Source organism: Anolis carolinensis, unplaced genomic scaffold (assembly GCF_035594765.1).
Source record: "Anolis carolinensis isolate JA03-04 unplaced genomic scaffold, rAnoCar3.1.pri scaffold_14, whole genome shotgun sequence".
NCBI lineage: Eukaryota > Metazoa > Chordata > Lepidosauria > Squamata > Dactyloidae > Anolis > Anolis carolinensis.
Genome location: NW_026943825.1, coordinates 5,691,763 through 5,718,089, shown reverse-complemented (window position 1 = coordinate 5,718,089; position 26,327 = coordinate 5,691,763). Strand labels below are relative to the sequence as shown.

Genomic DNA, 26,327 nt, shown 5'->3' with positions numbered 1-26,327 from the left:
GTTGTTTTTCGTCAATGCAACTGTCACCTGGGATGGTGACATCATTATTATTATTATTATTATTATTATTATTATTATTATTATTATTATTGTTATTATTAGTGGAGCCGCCAGTGGTGCAATGGGTTAAACCCTTGTGCTGGCAGGACTGTTAACGCCTACCTGTATTTTATAATGTGTTTTATGAATACTGATGTAAGTTAATAATGTTTTAACTGATTTATATGGCACTGTATAATTTCTATATATGCATTTTATTGTAAGCCGCCCTGAGTCCCCTGTTGGGTGAGAAGGGCGGGATATAAATATTGTAATAAATAATAAATAAATATTAACCAAAAGGTCGGTGATTCGAATCTGGGGAGCGGGGTGAGCTCCCGTCTGTCAGCTCCAGCTCCCCGTGTGGGGACATGAGAGAAGCCTCCCACAAGATGGTAAAACATCCAGGCATCCCCGGGGGCAATGTTTTTGCAGACGGCCAATTCTCTCACACCAGAAGCAACTTGCAGTTTCTCAAAATAATAATAATAATAATAATTTTATTATGACACAGCAAACAAGATAGACATGCTGGATTTCGTATCACAAAATCACAAGTCGAACACTTCCCAAGTGTCTAGGACTGTGTGATGTATTTTCAGATGATGCGTGCAGATCCCAGTAGGGTGGCCTTTTGCAGTTGGCAGATCGTGATATTGTTTCCAAATAGACATTGACAAAATAATTTATTATTATTATTATTATTATTATTATTATTATTATTATTATTATTGTGTTGTCGAAAGCTTTCATGGCCGGGATCACAGGGTTGTTGTATTTTTTCCGGGCTGTATGGCCATGTTCCAGAAGTATTCTCTCCTAGGATATAATACTTCTGGAACATGGCCATACAACCCGGAAAAAATACAACAACCCCATTATTATTATTATTATTATTATTATTATTATTATTATTATTATTATTATTATCATCATCATCATCTCAACTGAATCTGTGTTCAAATTGAGAAGCCAGGTCCCATTGTGCACCAGAACATGTCCAGAATAAAAGCAAACTATTATGACTTTCACCTAGGACAGAAACCACGGATAATAGCGAACCCTATTGAAAGGAAGGACATCTGGCACCCAAAATAGCATAGTCACAATGAAAGGCCTAGAAAATGCACATACTATGTCAGATGTGGATAAATGAAATAATAAAATGATACCGAACCTGTGGATACAGGGCGTCATACTGTACAATAAGACCCTCGTATGCGTTGAGGGTCCATTCCTGGCCGGACCGTAATTATATGAAACTACAGATACAAGCTGAAAATGCTGAGGATTGAACTCAAGACCTTCTAGATGCAAAGCATCTACTACTGAATGTTGTCACTCTAAATGTCTTCTACAAAACAGGTTGCATTTATATAGATACGGAGTTCCCAGTGGGCATCACGAGAAGACGCTATGGATTTGGAATAACACAAATTCAAAATCTTAATGCTGGGAAAAGTAAAACCCCCGCCGCCTTTCCCTCACCTGCCAATGCCTTGATGCGGGAGCGCTCGAAAAGCCGGGCCGAACTGTTCTCATTGTCCCAGTCTTCGTCAGCCACTTCCCAGCGGTTGTTGATGTCGTTGTATTGCTGCTGGATCTCCAGGCTGTCGTAGTCCGTGGGGGAGAGGGTGCTACTCATGGCGATCGGGGCACGGGACCAGCCTCCACCTGCAGAGAGGGACACAAGCCATCCGACATCAACTATCTTTAAACCAAAATAGGTAAAGGTAAAGGTTTCCCCTGACGTTAAGTCCAGTCGTGCCCGACTCTGGGGGTTGGTGCTCATCTCCATTTCTAAGCCGAAGAGCCGGCGTTGTCTGTAGACACCTCCATGGTCATGTGGCCACTGGCATGACTGCATGGAGTGCCGTTACCATCCCGCCGGAGCTGTACCTATTGATCTACTCACATTTGCATATCTTCGAACTGCTAGGTTGGCAGAAGCTGGAGCTAACCGCGGGCGCTCACTCCGCTCCCCGGATCCGAACCTGGGACCTTTCGGTCTGCAAGTTCAGCAGCTCGGTGCTTTAACACACTGCGCCATCGGGGGCTCCTTAAACCAAAATGCCAGATCCCAAACTCCTAAGCCATTCCTTTTCCTCTATGAAGCCGAGGCTTATATTAAGCGCCTTTATGTCACCCACCTATCCAAAACACAGACTCGGAAATGGCCATCTAGTCCAACCCACTGTCATGAACGAGTATGTAATTAAAGCACTCCCAACAGATGGCCTTCTCCAAAGAATGAGGCTCCACCACCATTTATTTATTATTTAAATCATTTTTAACCCGCTCTTCTCACCCGGAGGGACTCAGGGTGGCTTACAACAGTCGGCAAATTACATTGCCCAAAATACATTCAATAAAACAACGACATATCAATAAACAATAAAACAGTACCTCATCAATTAAAACTCTAATTAGACTCTATTAAACCATGAATTATACAATTTAAAATGCATGTATAGTTAAGTAGATTTAAGGCAATCTACTACACTGTTGAACAGTTCTTACTGTCAGGAATGTTCTTCCTAAAATATAGGTGCAATCTGAATGAATGAATTTTATTATAATAACAATTATATTATTGGGTTGTTGTATGTTTTCCGGGCAGTATGGCCATGTTCCAGAGGTATTCTCTCCTGACATTTCACCCATGTCTACGGCAGGCATTCTCAGAGGTTGTGAGGTATATTGCCTTTGACAACACCATTATATTATTATTTTTAAAAGCGTTAACATTAAAACCAGAAATTCACAACATAAAAAGTAGAAAGTTCATAATATGGAGTCTATCGACGTGGCTTCATGTATGACGCTTCTTCATTTGTCGTCATGGCTTGCATGGCTTTCATCTACTACATGCACAATTTGCACTGGCACTAAACTATGGTCCCTTATGTTTCATGTGAATTATTTCATTATGGTTTTTGGGAAGAAGAACTTGGGACACCTGAAAAGTCAACTAACTAAGCAACCAACTTCCCCAGATTGCAGGCCATTGTCTCTATGCGTCCTTGCGATTTACTTGAAAGCCGATTGCTGGTTTTGCGGCCGCATGGACCGGCTTAGGGAAGCGTTGAGGAGAAGGGTTGCTTTCCAAAAGTTGTAAAATCAGCAAGTATGAGATGAGAGAAGTTGCAGTGATGTGGAAAATGTTTAAATCCCGCACAGGACGGCCACAGCAAGCATGCATTCGGGTGGCGCCACTCACATCCCCAAAGGATCAATATCATCGTCCACTCTTTTTTCTGACACATATACACACTAATCTGCATGTTTTGTGGAAAGTTCTCAAAGCACAACACTGCTTTTTTGGTATGCATCCGTCACAAATCCATATGTGTTTTTTTGTTTCTAAGTTCTCATTGGAAACGGGTACAAGTTCTTATCTGGAATTCCAAAATGCCAAGTAGCTTTGCTTTCTGATGGTTCAATGCACGCAAACTTTGTTTCATGCACAACATTATTTAAAATGTCATATATCAAATTACTTTCAGGATATGTGCGCAAAGTGTCTGTGAAATTCCTGAGCATCATGGATACCTGCCAAGTGTTGGATACTTCTATCTAGTGTCTGTCTGTCTATCCATCCATCCCCATCCATCAATCTACAGTATCTGTCTATCTGTCTACAGTATGTCTATCTCTATCTATCTATCTATCTATCTATCTATCTATCCATCTATCTATATACAGTATCTGTTTGTCTATCTATCTAGCCACAGTATCTGTCTGTCTGTCCATTCATCCATCCCCATCTGTCCATTTAAAGTATCTATCTGTCTATTTGTCTGTCTACAACATGCCCACCTCTGTCTATCTATCTACATACAGTATCTGTCTGTCTATCTATGTACAGTATTTGTCTGTCTGTCCATCTGTCTATCCATCTATCCATCCATCCATCCCCATCCATCCATCTATAGTATCTACAGTATGTCTATTTCTATCTATGTATCCACATACAGTATCTGTCTGTCTATCTATCTCCATACTTTGTCTATCTATCTGCATATGGTTCTGTCTATCTATCTATCTGCATAATCTATCTATCTTATCTATCTATCTACAGTATCCATCTTTCTATCTATCTATCTATCTATCTATCTATCTATCTATCTATCTACTCTATCATCTACATTATCTATCTATCTATCTATCTATCTATCTATCTATCTACCTATCTATCTACATACTCTTCTATATATCTACAGTATCCATCCATCCACCTATCTATCTACATTATCTATCTATCTATCTATCTATCTATCTATCTATCTATCTATCTATCTATCTATCTACAGTATCTATCTATTTATCTATTCATCTATCTATCTGTCTATCTATCTATCTATCTATCTATCTATCTACAGTATCTATTTATCTATTCATCTATCTATCTATCTACATTATCTATCTATCTATCTATCTATCTATCTACAGTATCTATCTATCTATCTATCTATCTATCTATTTACTCTATCATCTACATTATCTATCTATCTATCTATCTATCTATCTATCTATCTATCTATCTATCTACATACTCTTCTATATATCTACAGTATCCATCCATCCACCTATCTATCTACATTATCTATCTATCTATCTATCTATCTATCTATCTATCTATCTATCTATCTATCTACAGTATCTATCTATTTATCTATTCATCTATCTATCTATCTACAGTATCTATCTATTTATCTATTCATCTATTCATCTATCTATCTACATTATCTATCTATCTATCTATCTATCTATCTATCTATCTATCTATCTATCTACAGTATCTATCTATTTATCTATTCATCTATCTATCTATCTATCTATCTATCTATCTATCTATCTATCTATCTATCTACAGTATCTATCTATTTATCTATCCATCTATTCATCTATCTATCTATCAATCTATCTACTCTATCTATCTATCTATCTATCTATCTACAGTATCTATCTATCTATCTATCTATCTATCTATCTATCTATCTATCTATCTACAGTATCCACCTTTCTATCTATCTGTCTGTCTATCTACTTATCTATCTATCTATCTATCTATCTATCTATCTATCTATCTATCTACAGTATCTATCTATTCATCTATCTACCTATCTATCTACATTATCTATCTATCTATCTATCTGCAGTATCTATCTATTTATCTATTCATCTATCTATCTATCTACAGTATCCATCTTTCTATCTATCTGTCTATCTGTCTATCTACATTATCTATCTATCTATCTATCTATCTACAGTATCTATCTCTATCTACATACTCTAGTTATCTAGCTACATTATTCATCCATCTATCTATCTATCTATCTATCTATCTATCTACATACTCTATCCATCTATCTATCTATCTACCTACAGTATCCATCCATCTACCTATCTATCCAGAATCTCCTACCCTTCAGTGTCAAATTCTAGTATTATGAAAGATAGAACAAAGCATTTACTTCTTCTACCTCACAATAGTTTTATCCATCTCAATTGTGTCCTCTCATCCCTCCCCCTTTGCCTCCCCCCACCCTAAATATCCCTGAATTTTATAACTCTATAAGCACGATAAAGCTACTTGCCCAAAGCCTGTTGAAAACAAGAAGCGGGTGGCCACTTCTTTATGGCTTCCCCCAACTCCAGAACTGCATTCTCTCAAAGGGAGATTAGCCAATCCTGCAAAGTAAGATTGCAGCGGTAATCTTTCCTGCCTTGCAATGGACCTGTCAATTGCAATTCAGCCAGAGATGCATTCACATAAGTGCTTGTTTTTCCCCTTGCAAGGAAATGCCTCTGTGGCTTCTCCATCCCGGTGCACTTCTGTGTAACCCAAGGGGGAGGAAAAACAGGTTTAATCCAGATTTGGAAGTAAAGGATTCTGAATAACACTGTTGTGCTGCAATGTCCTATTTTTTCTGTAATGAGCATCCATTTTTTTAAAAGTCTGAGCACTAAGATACTAGGTTTAGTGTGTGTTTCTAGCACATTGAACGCTGCCTTGAATCCCATGCGAGGAGAAAGGTGGATAAAAATTAAATCTGTAATGGATATATAAGAAGCAAAATACTGAGATAGCAAGATAGAATACATAAGTTGTCTAAAGTAAAGGTAAAGATGTATTATTATTATTATTATTATTATTATTATTATTATTACTACTACTACTATGCAGAGGCTGGGTGGCCATCTGTCAGGAGGACTTTAATTGTGTCTTTCTGTGTGACAGTATGGGGTAGGACTAGATGGCCCATGGGGTCCCTTCCAACTCTAGGGTTGAATGGTTCTATTATTATTATTATTGTTATTATTATTATTGTATGACACAGCAAACAAGACAAATATGCTGGATTTCATATCACAAAATCACAAGTGTCTAGGACTGTGTGATGTATTTTGGATGATATTATTATTATTATTATTATTATTATTATTATTATTATTATTATTATTATTTAGAGGCTGGGTGATAATCTGTCAAGAGAGTTTTGTGTCTTCCTGTGTGCCAGAATGGCCCTTGGGGTCCCTTCCATCTCTAGGGTTGTATAGTTCTATTATTAGTATTATTAAGCAGAGGCGGGGTGGCCATCTGTCAGGAGGGCTTTGATGGTGTCTTCCCTTATGGCAGAATGGAAGAGGGACTGCATGGCCCTTGGGGTCCCTTCCAACTATAGGCTTGTATGGCCCCATTATTATTATTATTGACACAACGACGTTGTATGACACAGCAAACAAGATAGGTATGCTGGATTTCGTTTCACAAAATCACAAGTCGAACACTTCCCAAGTGTCTAGGACTCTGTGATGTATTTTCGGATGATGCGTGCAGATCCCAGCAGGGTGGCCTTTTGCAGTTGGCAGATCGTAATTTTGTCAATGTCTATTGTTTCCAAATGCCGGCTGAGATCTTTTGGCATGGCACCCAGTGTGCCCATCACCACCGTTCAAGTTCAATCTTGAGGTCCTGATAGCGGCTGAGTTTTTCCTGTTGTTTTTCATCAGTCCGACTGTCACCTGGGATGGCGACATCAATGATCCAAACCTTTTTCTTTTCCACAACTGTGATGTCTGGTGTGTTGTGTTCCAGAACTTTGTCAGTCTGGATTCGGAAGTCCCACAGTATCTTTGCGTGTTCATTTTCCACAACCTTTGCAGGTTTGTGATCCCACCAGTTCTTAACTGCAGGGAGGTGATACTTGAGGCATAGGTTCCAATGAATCATTTGGGCCACATAGTTGTGCCTCTGTTTGTAGTCTGTCTGTGCAATTTTCTTACAGCAGCTGAGGATATGATCCATGGTTTCATCGGTTTCCTTGCACAGTCTGCACTTTGGGTCATCAGCTGATTTTTCGATCTTGGCCTTGATTGCATTTGTTCTGATGGCTTGCTCCTGGGCTGCAAGGATCAGGCCTTCTGTCTCCTTCTTCAGGGTCCCATTCATGAGCCAGAGCCAGGTCTTCTCTTTATCAGCTTTTCCTTCAATTTTGTCAAGGAACTTTCCATGCAATGTTTTGTTGTGCCAGCTGTCAGCTCTAGTTTGTAGTGTGGTTTTCTTGTACTGGTTTTTTGTCTGCTGTGCTTTGAGGAGTTTCTGATTTTTGACTTCAATCAAAGCAGGTTCTTCACTTTGTTTTACATCTTCTGCCAGGGCATGTTCTTCTTCTTTGACTGCTTGTTTTACTTGCAAGAGTCCTCTGCCCCCTGATCTTCTAGGCAGATACAGCCGGTCAACATCACTGCGAGGGTGCAGTGAATGATGAATGGTCATGAGTTTTCTTGTTTTTCTGTCCAAATTGTCCAGTTCCGCCTGTGTCCAATTTATAATGCCAGCAGTATATCTTATGACAGGTATGGCCCAGGTGTTTATGGCCTTGATGGTGTTGCCTCCATTGAGCTTGCTTTTGAGAATTTTTCTGACCCTTTGTGTGTATTCTTTACTGACCACAGTCTTCACATGTTCATGCTTGATGTTGTCCAGCTGTAATATGCCCAGATATTTATAGGCCTCTGGCTGGTGACACCTTATTGTTTGGCCATTGGGCATATTGCTGCCCTCACTTTCAATTATTTTCCCTTCTTCAATGCCACTGTCGAACATTTGTCCAAACCAAACTCCATGTTGATATCAGTGCTAAAAATTCAGACAGTGTTGGTCAGAGATTGGATTTCAGTTTCCGTTTTCCCATATAGCTTCAGGTCATCCATGTACATCAAATGTGATGTATACATTTGATACACATTTCACATTATTATTATTATTATTATTATTATTATTATTATTATTATTATTATTATTATACAAAGGCTGGGTGGCCATCTGTCAGGAGGGCTTTGATGGTGTCTTCCTGCCTGGCAGAAGGGGGTTGGACTGGATGACCCTTAGGAGGTCTCCTTCAACTGTGACTCTATACTAAACACACTCTTTCTACCACTGACCTATAGGTCTTTCCAACCATATGGATAACTATGTGATGCTGGACAAGCCGCTCCCGCTCTTGGCCTATCCTATTTATCCTAACAAATGAGGAAAATGAGCAGAATGTTTTGCATCTATTCAAATCACACTTGACTCACATAAAAAAAAATCAGCCTGGTTCTGCAGCTCTGAAGAGTCACTCTGAGGTCAGGATGTCCAGTTCCCCTTTACAGGGCGTCTGCGGGAGAGCTTGTTCTTCATGCAAGGTCCTGGAATACACAAAGAAAGAAGAAGAAAGTGTTAAGTATTTATTATAAAAAATATTGACTACTAACGCCTCTTCCAAGAGCCCGAGAGAACGCAACTCACTTTCACAGTATAACAAACAGGGAGGAAGCGAACGAAGGTCTTTTCTGCCACTTCTCTGCCTATAAGCCTTTCCTCTTAGCCAATGACCCACTGTGATGTCACAGAACATACTTAAACATTCTAAGGGTTAATAGGGGAGTTGTGTGTGCAAATAAGTGTTTCTTTTGCGTGTGGCTGGCTAATGACTGGTTATTTTGGATGTATTATTTTTTGCATCGTTCACTGCTTTAGGAGAAGAAGGTAAAGGTAAAGGTTTCCCCTTGATATTAAGTCTAGTTGTGTCCGACTCTAAGCCAAAGAGCCACTTTGCAGTTCGAAAACATGCAAATATGAGTAGATCAATAGGTACTGCTCCGGCGGGAAGGTAACGGCACTCCATGCAGTCATGCCAGTGGCCACATGACCTTGGAGGTGTCTATGGACAACGCCGGCTCTTTGGTTTAGAAATGGAGATGAGCACCAACCCCCAGAGTGTGAGTAGATCAATAGGTACTGCTCCGGCGGGAAAGTAATGGCGCTCCATGCTGTCATATGTTGGTAGACACCTCCAAGGTCATGTGGCCACTGGCATGACTGCATGGAGCGCCATTACTTTCCTGCCGGAGCAGTACCTATTGATCTACTCACATTTGCATGTTTTCGAACTGCTAGGTTGGCAGAAGCTAGGGCTAACAATGGAAACTCACCCCATCCCGCGAATTCAAACTACCAATCTTCCAGTCAGCTTAGCAGCTTAGCAGTTTAACCAACTGTGCGAAAGTGGCCCCTTTAGGAGAGGACAGCGGGATAGAAATAATAATAATAATAATAATAATAATAATAATAATAATAGGATGAAGAAAGGAGTTAAAACTCAATTTCAATCTTTTTGCATTTCACAGAATCCCACCTCAAGCAACCATTGCTTTGTATGAGACTGCGAGAATGTGTTTTTAATTCCCATCATTTATTTTCAGTTCTTTTAAAAAATATTTTAATATACATACTTTTAATATACCGTATCTACTCAAGTATAAGCCGACCCGGATATAAGCCGAGGCACCTAATTTTACCACAAAAAAACCTGGGAATACATTGACTCCAGTATAAGCTGAGATACCAACAAAATTACATTAATTGAGGCATCAATACTTCAAATGTTTTTGAATCTTTATATCAAACTGCAATTTAAGATATGACTGTTCAACTCTGATTAAATCATTCTTTTCATCTTTTTCAATGTAAATGTGCTTATGTATCCTTTTAGTAACACAGTGGAGTCTCACTTATCCAACATAAATGGGCCGGCAGAACGTTGGATAAGCAAATATGTTGGATAATATGGAGAGATTAAGAAAAAGCCATTATAATATTATTATCAATATTATATGTATATACAATATATTATATATTTATAAATTATATATATATATATATACACACACACACACACACACACACACACACACACACACACTAGCTGTGCCCGGCCACGCGTTGCTGTGGCAAAGTGGTGGTGGTATTGGTTAAAATTGTTGTGTAATTTTTATTTGACTTTATTTGCATTTTTTATTAATTTTATTGTAAGTTATCTTTTTATTTATTATATTGTATTATTTTCTTGTATTATTTTTAGTTATTTTCTGTTATTATAGTATTTTATTGTACTAATTTTTTTAGCATTTTTAATTATTTTTATTGGGTTGCTAGGAGACCAAGTTGGAGGAGCTTAGCCTTCTAACTGGCAGCAATTGGATAAAAGCAATTATTCCTCTCCCTCTAATTAGGACTTTATTTTTCTTTTCTTTTTGTTGTATCAACCTAGAGCCGTGGATGATGGGTTGTGTCGCCAAATTTCGAGGTTGGGGGGCCTGTAGTTTTGTTGTTTTGTGGGTCGCCGTGATGCCATCACTCTTTTATATATATAGATTAGCATAGCACAATATAATCATTAAATTACTATATTGCACTATATCATTATATGGTAATATTATTAGTAATATTACATTTAATATTTAATATATAATTAATATTATTATATTGTATTATTAGTAGTATAATATTGTATTCCATTATAATATTATTATCAATATTATATGTATATACAATATATTATATATTTATAAATTATATATATGTGTGTGTGTGTGTATAAAATTAGTATAGCATAATTATAATTAGGCTTATACTCGAATATATACAGCAGGTCTTTGACCCCATTTATTAACATGTGCATTTGTGTGCAATTATAGACATTTCTAGCCATTTAAAAAAAATAAGCATGGCATTTGTGATAATGGACTCTTTCATTAACTGAAAGGTATAGCTTCTCCTCTAAGTAAACAAAGGTTTAATGATGCGATGGATTGAAATTATATATATGTTTCTCAAAGGACCGCAGTTACCTGAAACCGGAGAAACAACGGAATGGAATTTCTCCTGTTCTTCAAGAAGTGTCAAAGATTATTGGTTCTGAAATTACTTCTGCTACTTCCTTTATTACCTTTGGATGTAGTTCATCTGGTCCTGGGGACTTGAATTCATTTAGAGTAGCCAGGTGTTCCCTGACTACTTCTTTACCTATTTTGGGTTGCATTTCCCTATCTGCCTGGTCTGCTCCGATTTACCTCACTTGTGGTCCTAACACAGTCTTTGTGGATCCCTTCTACTTATTCAAGAGCAAGAAGAAATCATCACAACATTGGGTTGTTGTGAACCTCACAACCTCTGAGGATGCCTACCATAGATGTGGGCGAAACGTCAGGAGAGTATGCTTCTGGAACATAGCCATACAGCCCGGAAAACACACAACAACCCTGTGATTCCGGCCATGAAAGCCTTCGACAACACATTACAACATTGTGTGCCTTTTGCCTCCAAAACTCGCAGGGAATCTCACAAATTTCGGGAGATAAGCTTTTGTTTTGCAGCCAGTTGCTGAAGTTTTGAAATAAACGCTATTGCTGAGAACTTTGAACCCAGCACTATTTAACAGCGGCAATAAGGCCAGGGCTGCCTCTTCGTTGTTATGAGAAGGAACAAGAAAAAAAAAATAGTTTCATAATGTGATCCTATCCTTGTCTACACATAAATGAGTTTTTATCAATATATCGGACTCCCACAAAAGTGAAAAAGTGCAAATCTTTTTTTAAAATTACCTTTCTAAGAATATTTACTGTATATACTCAAGTATAAGCTTAGTTTTTCAGCCCTTTTTTTAAGACTGAAAAAGCCCCCCTCGGCTTAAACTCGGTTGAGGGTCCTGGTTGGCTTATATTTGGGTCAGCTTATACTCGAGAATATATGGTACATTTATTATTTTTCTCTATTATTATTGGTATTATTACATTTATTATTTTTCTCTATTATTGTTGCTACTATTACATTTATTTTACTCTATTTTTTATTATTATTAATACATTTATTATTTCACTCTGATCTTATTTTTATTGCATTTATTATTTTACTCTATTTATTATTACATGTATTATTTTCCTATATTTATTATTTATTTATTTTATTTATTTACATCACTTTTACCCCGCCTTTCTCTCCGAGGAGACTCAAAGCAGCTTACAGTAAATGGCAAAAATTCAATGCCTAAAACAATGTAAAAACAACAATTCATATAAAACATATACCATTACAAAATAAAATCACATTATATAAAATTTTAGGAATGTCCAAGATTAAAATCCATTCATCCAGAATCCTCAAGTTGTTGTTGTTATTATTATTACATGTATTATTTTACAATATTATTATTAAAAGGATACATAAGCACATTTACACTGAAGAAGATGAGAATAATGATTTGATCAGAGTTGAACAGTCTTATCTTAAATTTGAGCTTTATGTAAATATTCAAAAATATTTAACCTACTGATGCCTTAATTAATGTAATTTTATTGCTATCTATTTTTATTTCTGAAATTCACCACTCTCAGCTTATACTGGAGTCAATGTTTTCCCAGTTTTTTGTGGTAAAATTAGGTGCCTCGGCTTATATTCGGGTCAGCTTATACTCGAGTATATATGGTAGTTTCTCCTGCATCAACGGACACTGAATTGTACTTGAAGACTATAAATTCCCAAAATTTAATGACCACAGAATCACACTGGATAATCTTAGGATTCTTAGAAGGTAAATGTAAAGGTTTTCCCCTGATATTAAGTCTAGTCGTGTCCAACTCTGGGGGTTGGTGGTCATCTATATTTCAAAGCCGAAGAGCCGGCATTGTCCGTAGACGCCTCCAAGATCATGTGGCCGGCATGACTGTAAGGAGCGCTTTTACCTTCCCGCCGGGGCGGTACCTATTGATCTACTCACATTTACATGTTTTCGAACTGCTAGGTTGGCAGAAACTAGAGCTGACAGCGGGAGCTCACTCCACTCCCCGGATTCGAACTGCTGACTTTTCGGTCAGCAAGTTCAGCAGCTCAGCGCTTCAACACACTGCGCCATTGGAAATAAGGATTCTTGGAAATCTATATATATAAAAGAGTGATGGCATCATGGCGACCCACAAAACAACAAAACTACAGGCCCCCCAACCTCGAAATTTGACAACACAACCCATCATCCACGCCTCTAGGTTGATACAACAAAAAGAAAAAGAAAAATAAAGTCCTAATTAGAGAGAGAGGAATAATTGCTTTTATCCAATTGCTGCCAGTTAGAAGGCTAAGCTCCTCCAACTTGGTCTCCTAGCAACCCAATAAAAAATAATAAAAAAACACTAAAAAATTAATCCAATAAAATACTATAATAACAGAAAATAACTAAAAATAATACAAGAAAATAATAAAATATAATAAATAAAAATATAACTTACAATAAAATTAATAAAAAATGCAAATAACTTCAAATAAAAATTACACAACAATTTTTAACCAATACCACCACCACTTTGCCACAGCAACACATGGCCGGGCACAGCTAGTAACATAATAAATCCCTGAAATAATCAAACCTGTGAACGTGGGGGAACCTGACTGTATGAAGTGAGCCACTATTGCCGTTATGATCAATTTCACCTTCATGAATCATGACTACGTTAAACACATTGCCCAAATTGGTTCATTTATATACAAAGACCTTTGAAACTGCTCTGGCAGATCTAGAAAATGCCACCACTGTCTGTTATAGGCAATTCTAAAGGCAATTACAAAACAGCTTTTCTCTAAAACCAACATTTTCTATCCCACCTTCTGGAGTTCTGGCGCACGTAAAATACCATTCAAAGGACTGTTTTACCTAAACCTGGTGCCAACACCTCCAGTATTTCAAACCCAGAGCCTCTTTTTCCTCCCGCCCGGAAATACCCAGCGCTTTGGAGCTGGCACACAGTCAGCGCCAATGCATGCCCCTTGACGTTGAGATCTAGGTCACGGCTCCGGTGACTGACGCTCCAGGCGGCAGCTGCGGAGCCGAATCCAGGTCAAGCGGCCAAACCATTTGGCTCCCTTTTCTTGGGGGCTCAGGAGGCAGTGCCCTCCAGGCTCGGCCCCAGGGAGGCCCGGGACTTGTAGCTTTCTTGGGGACGGAAATGACAGGCGGGGAACGAACAGCTGAGACCAGAAGTCAAGGCACTGGAGATGTTGGCAAAGGAAAATGTTCACTTAACCTTCAGGTTGTGGGCAACAGTGTTCCACACACAAAGGAGCACATTGAGAAAAGACGTGGATTCATAGAGTTGGAAGGGACCCCAAGGGCCAGCCAGTCCAGTCTCCTTCTGCTAGACCCCTTCAAAGCCCTCCCAGCAGATGGCCATCCATCCTCTGAATCACAGAATCCTAGAGTTGAGAAAGACCCCAAGGGCTATCCAGTCCAACCCCCTTCTGCCAGGCAGAAGACGCCATCAAAGCCCTCCCGACAGATGCTCATTCAGCCTCTGAATCATAGAATCCTAGAGTTGAAAAAGACCCCAAGGGCTATCCAGTCCAACCCCCTTCTGCCAGGCAGAAGATACCATCAGAGCCTTCCTGACAGATGCTCATTCAGCCTCTAAATCATAGAATCCTAGAGTTGGAAGGGACTTCAAAGGTCATCCAGTCCAGTCTTCTTCTCCCAGGTGGGAAGATACCACCAAAGCCCTCTTGACAAATAGCCATCCAGTCTTAAAAACCTGGTAGAGAAGAGAGGTTATAGAATCACAGAGTTGGAAGGATCCCCAAGGGCCATCCAGTCCAACCCCCTTTGGCCAGTCAGGGAGGCACCATCAGAACCCTCCTGACAGACGGCCATTCAGCTTCTGTTTATAAACCACCAGGGAAGGAGTCTCCATTATCTTCATCATCAAAGATTATTATTAGTATTAGTGCTAGTATGGTTGAAAGTATGAGTTGGAAGAGACCCCAGGTAATATTATAATGGAATACAATATTATACTAATAATGATACAATATAATAATATAATATTTTATATTAATATATTATAGATTAAATGTAATATTACTAATAATATTACCATATAACGATATAGTACAATATAGTAATTTAATGCTTATATTGTGCTATGCTAATAATATATTGTATGTTCATTTGATTTGCAAGCCGCTCTGAGTCCCCTTCGGGGTGAGAAGAGCGGCATATAAATGTAGTAAATAAATAAATAATAAAACAAAAGTTAATACAACAGTAATAATATCAAACAACCACCAATACAATTCAGTCAAATTTCATAGGTAGGGGGACTGCAGCAGCAATATAAAGATAGACTCGTTAGATTAAAATACCCAGATAAGAGAGACCTAGTAAAATTAAGAACAGAATTATGATGAGGCTGGTCATCCAATGGCTGTATCTCCAAAGGCCAACCTAAACATCCAAGTTTTCAACTGTTTCTTAAAGGAGGATAAAGAACTATTATTATTATTATTATTATTATTATTATTATTATCATCATCATGTGGTCATTGAGGGCTGACTATAATTTCATTTACACTGTCAACAAGGCCTAAGATCCATGAATGGTGGCAGATTTCATGAACAGACTCAGATGTCACAACAAGCCATAATTGAAACAAACCAGAATGTGTAAGTGAACAGCAAACCATGTGTAATGAATGTGGTTTGTGGGTAAGAGACAAACCATGGCTTGTTAGCACATGACAGCAAACTAGAGGCCAACAAAGCATCCAGGGATTATTGTAATGTGCCAACAGACAACTCTGGGTTGCTTTTGTCCTGTTAAGGAAAAGAATAAAGACTGTCAAAGGAGCAGAATAAAGAATGTATAGGCAATGCCTTCCGACATGCTCCGATTTTGTGGCCCATCCCATAAACCAGGACAAGCCTTCTCCATGTGCCCTGGGAATGGCAGGCAGTAAGGGCCCAGAGCCAAGCCCAAGAGCATAAGAGTAGCTAATCCAGAGATTACGCAGCCCAATTGACCAGTTTATTCTTAGCTTCGGAGTGCCAAAGGGAGCTTAAACTCTTAAGGATTCCGGCTAAGGAGGCAAACACCACCGGCAATTTTTCAACAACAACAGCAACCACAACCAAAGTGTTGTTCTTCTTGAATATAATGACTAGATTGTTTTTAATGTATTTTTTAAAAAACTACAAGACGTCTGATTCTTTCAGAAAGCCAAGCTTCTAGGCTTTAGCGTTCAAAACACGGCTGGCTTTCAAAGTTTCTCTATGGCACCAGGAGTAAAATGAAGGCACATCTCCCCACAAATACAAATTCTGGCCTCCCAAATGAAATCATTTTTTGTCCCCAAATTGGTAGCAGTGCAGTGTGCAATAAGTTACAATAATAATAATTCATACACAGAATGCTGTGTTCTTATTCTCTCTGTTCCCTTGCACAGCTAATACCATGGAGACTTAATCCTTCTGCTGATTGGATTGAAAGCCAATAACAGACGGAGAATAAACAGAAGCGCAAGGCCGGGAAAAGCCAGGCGTGATCGTGCCACAAAGTTAAAACTTTCCACTCCAGAACCCATTGTTGGTTCAAGCATCACTTTCTTTCAAAGCTAAAATACAGTTTCAGAGTCTTTAAACCGCAGTGCAAACCCAAGTCACAAGTGTTTGCACTATCAAGCACTGCTGTAGTATCACAATTGCTCTTGTGAATAGGTTGCTGTGAGTTTTCTGGGCTGTATGGCCATGTCCCAGAAGCATTCTCTCCTGACGTTTTGCCCACATCTATGGCAGGCATCCTCAGAGGTTGTGAGGCTGGATTATCACCTGTCAGGAGGGCTCTGATGGTGTCTTCCTGCCTGGCAGAGGTTAGACTAGGTGGTCTTTATGGTCGCTTCCCATTCTATTATTTGACGTGGGTCAAAAAGACGGCCCTCTGCAAAGGATTTCAAAAACAAAACTACCGTATATACTCGAGTATAAGCCGACCCGAATATAAGCCAAGGCACCAAAAAAACCTGGGAAAACATTGACTCCTATATAAGCCGAGAGTGGTAAATTTCAGAAATGAAAATAGATACCAATAAAATTACATTAATTGAGGCATCAGTAAGTTAAATGTTTCTGAATATTTACATGAAGCTCAAATTTAAGATAAGACTGTACAACTGTGATTAAATCATTATTCTCATCTTCTTCAATGTAAATGTGCTTATGTATCCTTTTAATAATAATAGAGTAAAATAATAAATGTAATAATAATAATAATAAATACAGGAAAATAATACATGTAATAATAAATAGAGTAAAATAATAAATGTAATAATAATAAGATCAGAGTGAAATAATAAATGTATTATTAATACTAAAAAATAGAGTAAAATAAATGTAATAGTAGCAACAATAACAGAGAAAAATAATAAATGTAATAATACCAATAATAATAGAGAAAAATAATAAATGTACCATATATTCTCGAGTATAAGCTGACCCAAATATAAGCCAACCCGAGTATAAGCTGAGGGGGGCTTTTTCAGTCTTTAAAAAAAGGCTGGAAACTAGGCTTATACTCAAGTATATACAGTATGTTTGTATGGGAGAATATGAACCCTCCATGAATCTATTCCTTTCCAAACCCATCCAAGAACAAATTCATGTGGGTTTGGAAGGCACAGAATCAAGTTAAGCCAAATATGTAAAACTGGAGAAGAGAGAGAGGTGTCTCACCCTGGACTTTCCACAGATGTATATAGTTTCTCCATACCTCACAACCTCTGAGGATGCCTGCCATAGATGTGGGCAAAACGTCATGAGAGAATACTTCTGGAACATGGCCATACAGCCCGGAAAATGTACAACAACCCTGAGAACCCGGCCATGAAAGCCTTCGACAACACAGTGAGAAGTTTCCTTAACTCTATTAAAAGCCAATTTCTCTCTTTCCCACCCCATTTCTTCCTTCAAAACCCAGGCTCAGCTGGTTGCAAATGGGGCAAACAAGCAAAAGGGGTGGACAGCTGCAAAAGGGTAAGACAATAGGGTCCCAAGAGGAATCCGCCAGCGAGGAAGAGCCATCTGGGATGGGAGCGAGAGGCAAGAGACAAAGGTTTGGGGATGGAAGGGAGAGATAAGGCTCCTTCTGGGCTGTCCACACAGAACAAGCACATCGGGACACACTCCCTTTGGGGGAGCACATTTTAAAGAAAGATAATAACCTGATCCTAAAATAGGATTTCAGATGATGGGAAGGAATACTAGGAAGAGTCATACACAGCTATATAAGCCAATCCAGAGCATTAAAGCAATAATTAATGTGCCTGCCATACACATGCAGTTATCTCCTTGCCACAGGCAAACAAAAGCAGGTTTAGAACAGAGCTTAGTGATGGGACAATATTGGGCTATAATTCCTTAAAGCCCCCTGGCCAAGAAACCGAAGCCAAAAGATATCACGTTCCCAAAAACAGTATCTTCTGCCAAGATGACAATCCAGTTCTGATGTATCTTTTCTTTTTGCAGATCAAACAAGTATGGTGTCAACTAGGTGAAATGATAATAATAATATCTATCAACTGCAAAAGGCCACCTTACTGGGATCTGCACTCATCATCCAAAAATACATCACACAGTCCTAGACACTTGGGAAGTGTTCGACTTGTGATTTTGTGATACAAAATCCAGCATATCTATCTTGTTTGATATGTCATACAATGTCGTTGTGATAATAATAATAATAATAACAACAACACCAACTTATTTTTGTATCCCGTCCCATCTCAGGGACTCGGGGCGGCTCACATGGGGAACTAAGCCCAACAATGTACAAAAATACAACAATATAAAATCCAATACAATCACAACAAGGTAATACATAATTATTAAAACACATCATCACACAATAAAAACATGGCCAGAGGCCATTTATTATTATTATTATTATTATTATTATTATTATTATTATTATTAGGTAAAGGTAAATGTTTTGCCCATAGACACCTCCAAGGTCATGTGGCTGGCATGACTGCATGGAGCGCCATTACCTTCATGCCGAAGTAGTACCTATTGATCTACTCACATTTGCATGTTTTCGAACTGCTAGGTTGGCAGAAGCTGGGGCTCACTCCGCTCCCCAGATTAGAACCTGTGACCTTTTGGTCCGCAAGTTCAGCAGCTCAGCGCTTTGACACGCTGCGCCACCAGGGGCTCCCATTATTATTATTATTATTATTATTATTATTATTATTATTTGAAACACAACAAGATGAGTCCACAGCAGACACTCTGCTGGCTGTTGTATTGGATCACACATCAGACACTTCCCAAGTGTCTAGGACTTTGTGATGTATTATTATTATTGACACAACGACATTGTATGTCACAGCAAACAAGATAGATATGCTGGATTTCGTATCACAAAATCACAAGCTGAACACTTCCCAAGTGTCTAGGACTGTGTGTGATATATTATTATTATTATTATTATTATTATTATTATTATTATTATTATTATTATTAATACCCTGCTTTTTCTCTCCATAAAGGAAACTTAAAGGGGCCTGACCTACCTTAAAAGCAAACATGAAAACAGAATGAAATAGCAATAGTATTTTTAAAAATCAGCTGAATTCCATAAAAACAGAAAAAAATATTCAAATTCATAACGTCTGTTATTCAAACAAGATTGAGCATGGTTTCCCAAGCCCTGATTTATATGTAGCTTTTAGAATGTTTTGCACGGTGTATTCATTTAACTCTAATGGTTTGTAAACATTGCAAAGCTGTAGCTTTTAAGACTTCTAGAATACGATGTTGCTATCCAATGTAAGTAAAGTATCTATTCTATGATTCTATTATCTGTCTATCTATTTATTTATCTGTCTAGAGAACAAACCAATAACAATTTGCTTCCTGAGGCTGAAGTAGAAATGAAGCCCGTTCCTCAAAGTTGTCATAAAAGAGACAATAAAGTATCAATTTTTGACAAAATATAGATCCCCAAGGCATTTTCAAAGTCCTCCAGCACAACTCTATGGTGTCCTTAGGTCAGAAGTTCCTCACTTCGATAGGGTTTGCTATAATCCAAGGTCTCGCATATCCATAAAAAGTCCAAGGTGTATTCCTTTTGGATATGGGGTCATACCTTCATAACCACCACCTGAGGAAGACTACACAATCAAAACTGGTCGTGGATAGTGACAAACTTTGGATTTGTTTAAAACATTGGATTTTAAAAAAAGGATTCACTAACTTGGACGTTTAGATTTGGACTCACGATTAGTGATTTATACAGTCCTCCATGTGGAACATGAACTCTGGTTGTCATTGGACTCACAAACTCTTAATATAGTTTCCACTCCAGTATGTTCAATGCTAATTTAGGTGATTAACTACAACATTCACACTGACCTCTCTCACCTTAGACTTTCCACAGATATATATAAACCTTCCTTGCTTAGTTTCTCCATACCTCACAACCTCTGAGGATGGCTGCCATAGATGTGGGCGAAATGTCAGGAGAGAATACTTCTGGAACATGGCCACACAGCCCGGAAAACATACAACAACCCTGTGATCCTGGCCATGAAAGCCTTCGACAACACATCTTAATATAGAGTTCTTCTTTCTATGAATGTATGTGTGTTGGTAACACATTGATTATATTTTGGTTTAGAGACGTGTTTTTTGAAGCATTTAGTATATTATGAAGCTCTATCATCCTTGGCTGTGCAGTGAATGTTCTATGACAATAGCATATATAAAAATTGCTGTCTTATCTATATATATAAAAGGGTAATGAAATTTCGGCCTAGGACAAAACAACAAAACTACACATCCCAGAAACAGTAAACTTAGCAGCACAACCCCTCATCCATGCCTCTAGGTTCATACAACAAAAAGAAAAGAAAAATAAAGTCCTAATTAGAGGGAGAGGAAGAATTGTTTTTATCCAATTGCTTCCAGTTAGAAGGCTAAGCTCCACCCACTTGGTGTCCTAGCAACCCACTCAGCCCAGGGGACAGGCAGAGTTAGGCCTCACTTAGGCCTCTTCCACACTGCCTATAAAATACAGATTATCTGATTTTAACTGGATTATATGGCAGTGTAGACTCAAGAACCTTCCACACAGCTATAAAACCCACTAGCTGTGCCCGGCCACGCGTTGCTGTGGTGAAGTATGGTGGTATGGGAAATAAAGTATTGAGGAATTGGTGGTAGTTAAGGTAAAGGGTCCCCTGGGCTGAGTGGGTTGCTAGGAGACCAAGTGAGCGGAGCTTAGTCTTCTAACTGGCAGCAATTGGATAAAAACAATTCTTCCTCTCCCTCTAATTAGGACTTTATTTTTCTTTTCTTTTTGTTGTATCAACCTAGAGGCATGGATGAGGGGTTGTGCTGTCAATTTTCGAGGTTGTGGGGTGTTTACTTTTGTTGTTTTGTCCGCTGCCATGATACCATCACTCTTTTATATATATAGATTTATAATGGACTTAATGTCCGGGGAAAACCTTTGCCCTTTACCTTAACTACCACCAATTCCTCAATACTTTATTTCCCATACCACCATACTTTGCCACAGCAACGCGTGGCCGGGCACAGCTAGTAGTTTATATTATTGGATTACATTTCTAGTTATAGTGGCCTCTTGCCTTTGGAGGGGAATGACCCACCAGATTGGGAGCTGTAGTTTACCCTACAGCCAGAGAGCACACTGAAGCCCACCGATGATACATCCAGAGCAAACTTGCCCAACATAACATACTTTACGTTCTGATGGAGTTTCCCGGGGTTAACCTGGCATGATGTGAGTTGTAGTGAATCCACAATCTAATACATTTTGTACAATTAAAAAACTGACTTTTTCAAATGATGCAGGCAATGCCAGGTATCCAAGCTAGTAGTAAATATGATGGCTGCCTTCCCATGATCCCAATAATCTGCCACCTGAGGCATCCCTCTCGCCTTGCTTAACTGGACAGATGGTCGCTGGTTACAATCCTAAGCATCAAGCACACATGCGCAAGAGGCCCATTGACTTCCAGTCATGCACCTAGCAGATGGAAACGGTTAAAACAATAGTAATGAGGACTAGAGACTTGTGGAAACCGACCTACTTTGCCAAGTTCTCAGGTTCCCTTGTCTCCTAAGTCTAGGACTTTCACATTTTAGAGTACTCCACATACATTTTGACACCTTTTTTGACATTTTAAGGCTGCCATTCAATTTTAAAGTGAGGCCGGGGAACATCTGCTCATGCGCTGGCGTCATCAGCACTGGCTTATTTGTTTGGCTGGCTGTGCTTCTGATTTTTGGCCAACACCTGCCAGATGCCACGTGAAATAATGATAAAAGAGTGCTCTTTAACGTGTGCAAATAACACTTTCTGTTTTATCTGTTAAGGATTAACTGGATCTTTACTGCAGCATAAAAATCCCAACCAAACTGTTTTAGAATCACAGCGTTGGAAGAGACCACATGGGCCATCTAGTCCAACCCCATTCTGCCATGCAGGAGAAGCACAATCAAATCACTCCCGACGGATGGCCATCCAGCCTCTGTTTAAAAGAAGGAGCCTCCAACACACTCCGAGGCAGATGGTTCCAAAGCTGAACAGGTCGGGAAGTTCTTCCTGATGTTCACTTTTGCATTATAGTTGCCAAAAAACAGGACAGTTTGCTGGGGGATTCTAGCTGTAGTCCATTCTATTATTGGAAAAATAACATTTTATCTGGGTTGCTGTGAGTTTTCTGGGAAGTACAGCCATGTTCCAGAAGCATTCTCTCCTGACGTTTTGCCCACATCTCTGGCAGGCATCTTCAGAGGTTGTGAGGTCTGTTGGAAACTAGGCAGGTGGGCTTTATATATCTGTGGAAAGTCCAGGGTAGGAGAAAAAAAATCCTCTTTGTTTGTTGAAGACCAGTGTAAATAATGCAATTGGCCACCTTGATTAATAATAATAATAATAATAATAATAATAATAATAATAATAATAATAATAATAAACAACTTTATTTCTAGACCGCGCTCTCCCCCCAGAGGGACTCAGGACGGTTAAGGGACTCAGGGTGGTTAAAAAGCTTTACAGCTTCAAAGCCTGGCTGCTTCCTGCCTGGTAGAATCCTTTGTTGGGAGGTGTTAGGTGGCCGTGATTAATTCGTGTCTGGAATTCCCCTGTTTTCATAGTGTTGTTCTGTATTTACTGTCCTGATTTTAGTTTTTTAAATACTGGTATCCAGATTTTGTTCATTTTTATGGTTTCCTAATTTCTGTTGAAATAGTCTACATGCTTGTGAATTTCAGTGGGTTCAGAAAACAGGGGAATTCCAGACAGGAAACAATCAGGGCCAGCTAACACCTCCCCACAAAGGATTCTGCCAGGCAAGAAGCAGCCAGGCTATGAAGCTGCAAGGTTATTCAATGCTACTCAAAGTACAACATTAACACTTGCCTTCAACAGACAAGAGTTCTTTCTTTCTCCCACCCCGGACATCATTCCACAGATATATAAACCCCACTTGCCTAATTTCCAACAGACCTCACAACCTCTGAGGATGCCTGCCATAGATGTGGGCAAAACGTCAAGAGAGAATGCTTCTGGAACATGGCCATACAGCCTGGAAAACTCACAGCAACCCAAGTGATTCCAGCTATGAAATCCTTCAACAAAATATTTTCTTATTTGGGGTCCAACGAATTGAAGGTTTCACAAAGCCTGAACCTTTTCAAAGAATGATTCATCAACACAACCTAGCTTTTATTGATTTTTTAAAGTATGTCTCATTGCTATAACACCAGAATCATGTAAGTGGGTGCCTTACAGTGTATTATTTCCTCCGCATAATGCTTTTAGGCATTATTGTTCAAAAATCTCACCTTTCCAAGCTCTGCTACAGATATGCCTGATGCAAAGAGAAAACTGTATGGTGGGAGCAATAAAAAAGAGTGCTCATTGACATGTGCAAAGCACACTTCCCACCTTATCTGTTAAAAGATTAAACCGTAACATAAACGTACCAGTCAACCTATTTTCTTCATGCTGATGGTGAAAAGTTCAAATGTTCCAATAGAATATCCCTTTCTCCAGAAGGATCAGGTGGATTCTATTTCTCCTTTTTATCTCCCACGTTTGAAATATTAAATAGTTCTAGCAGAGTACTTGATGAACCAACCGGGACACAGCATACTATTTGAGAACACAAATGCTGGACCACTCCAACAACCACCATGTCAGATGACAAAGAGAAGCTACTGAAATCCACAAGCATGTGGACCATTTCAACAGAAAGGAGGAAACCATGAAAATGAATGAAATCTGGCTACCAGTACGGTAGAGTCTCACTTATCCAACATAAACGGGCCGGCAGAACGTTGGATAAGCGAAAATGTTGGATAATAAGGAGGGGTTAAGGAAAAGCCTATTAAACGTCAAATTGTGTTATGATTTTACAAATTAAGCACTATGTTTAACAACAAATTGACAGAAAAAGCAGTTCAATACATGATAACGTTGTGTAGTAATTACTGTATTTATGAATTTAGCACCAAAACATCACAATGTATTGAAAACACTGACTAAAGAAACATTGACTACTAAAAACTGACTACAAATAAAGAATAGAATTGCATAAAATTAACATACAGTAACAACATTGTCGAAAATTAAATCTGTAAAATATTCAGTCCTTGCTGTCTAGAGAAAAAGCTGTGGATCCGGGTAGGAGGCAAACTGCGTTGGATAATCCAGAACGCTGGATAAGCGAATGTTGGATAAGTGAGACTCTACTGTATTTTAAAAACTCTAAATTCAAGATAGTAAATAAAGAACAAGGGAATTCCAGACAGGAAACAATCAGGGCCAATTAACACCTCCCAACGAAGGATTCCCCCAGGCAGGAAGCAGGTGAACTTTGAAACTGCAAGGCTATTCAATGCTAATCAAGCTGACCAATGACAACGTCAACATTTGCCTCTAACAGACAAGAATTCTTTCTCCCATCCTGGACATTATTCCACAGATATACTATACTATAGATAGATAGATAGATAGATAGATAGATAGATAGATAGATAGACTGTACTAATATTATAATATATTGTATATACAGTAGAGTCTCGCTTATCCAAGCCTCGCTTAACCAAGCTTCTGGATAATCCAAGCCATTTTTGTAGTCAATATTTTCAATATATCGTGATATTTTGGTGCGTAATACAGTAATTACAACATAACATTACTGCGTATTGAATTACTTTTTCTGTCCAATTTGTTGTATAACATGATGTTTTGGTGCTTAATTTGTAAAATCATAACCTAATTTGATGTTTAATAGGCTTTTCCTTAGTCCCTCCTTATTATCCAAGATATTCGCTTATCCAAGCTTCTGCCGGCCCGTTTAGCTTGGATAAGTGAGACTCTACTGTACATGTAATATTAATAATTATATTATGATGTAATACAATGTAATAATAATTATAATTAACAATTATAATTGTATGTGTTGTCGAAGGCTTTCATGGCCGGGATCACAGGGTTGTTGTATGTCTTTCAGGTTGTGTGGCCATGTTCCAGAAGTATTCTCTCCTGACGTTTCGCCCACATCTCTGGCAGGCGTACCTCACAACCTCTGAGGATGCCTGCCATAGATGTGGGTGAAACGTCAGGAGAGAATACTTCTGGAACATGGCCACACAGCCCGAAAGACATACAACAACCCAACTATAATTGTATATTTATATTACATGCAATATTACTAATAATATTGCAATATAGTCATATAATATAATATATTGTATGTATATATACTTGTAAACCGCCCTGAGTCCCCTTCGGGATGAGAGGGGTGGAATATAAATGTCGCAAATAAATAAATATATATATATATAAACCCCATTTGTCTAGTTTCCCGCAAACCTCACAACCTCTGAGGATGCCTTCCATAGATGTGGGCAAAACGTCAGGAGTTAATGCTTCTGGAACATGGCCATACAGCTCAGAAAACTCACAGCAATCCAGTTCTAGAATAAGAGACAAGATATGGGCCGACATTGCCTTCCTCTCCTTCCTCACCAGAAGCCATGCTGTTGCTCCTTTGATTGGAAGGCAGAGAAGAGTCTTTGCCAAACAAACGGATGGCTAGGTCCCCC

At 38.7% G+C, this 26,327-nt stretch overlaps 1 protein-coding gene across 5 annotated transcripts in view; it reads right to left on the bottom strand.

The window, feature by feature from the left end:
• The window catches only part of sptbn2 (spectrin beta, non-erythrocytic 2), a 94,222-nt gene that overhangs the window by 57,320 nt on the left and 10,575 nt on the right, over window positions 1-26,327 (bottom strand). For 3 of the 5 annotated variants that reach the window (XM_062965342.1, XM_062965339.1, XM_062965340.1), the window contains exons 2-3: window positions 8,629-8,739; window positions 1,528-1,713 (exon numbers count right to left, since the gene is read on the bottom strand). In XM_062965342.1, the coding sequence (XP_062821412.1) occupies window positions 1,528-1,684 (157 nt within the window). In that variant the 5' untranslated portion in view covers window positions 1,685-1,713; window positions 8,629-8,739. Of the gene's footprint in view, window positions 1-1,473; window positions 1,485-1,527; window positions 1,714-8,628; window positions 8,740-8,839; window positions 8,924-26,327 lie in introns of those variants that run through there. The other 2 variants (XM_062965343.1, XM_062965341.1) reach the window with 2 other exon arrangements.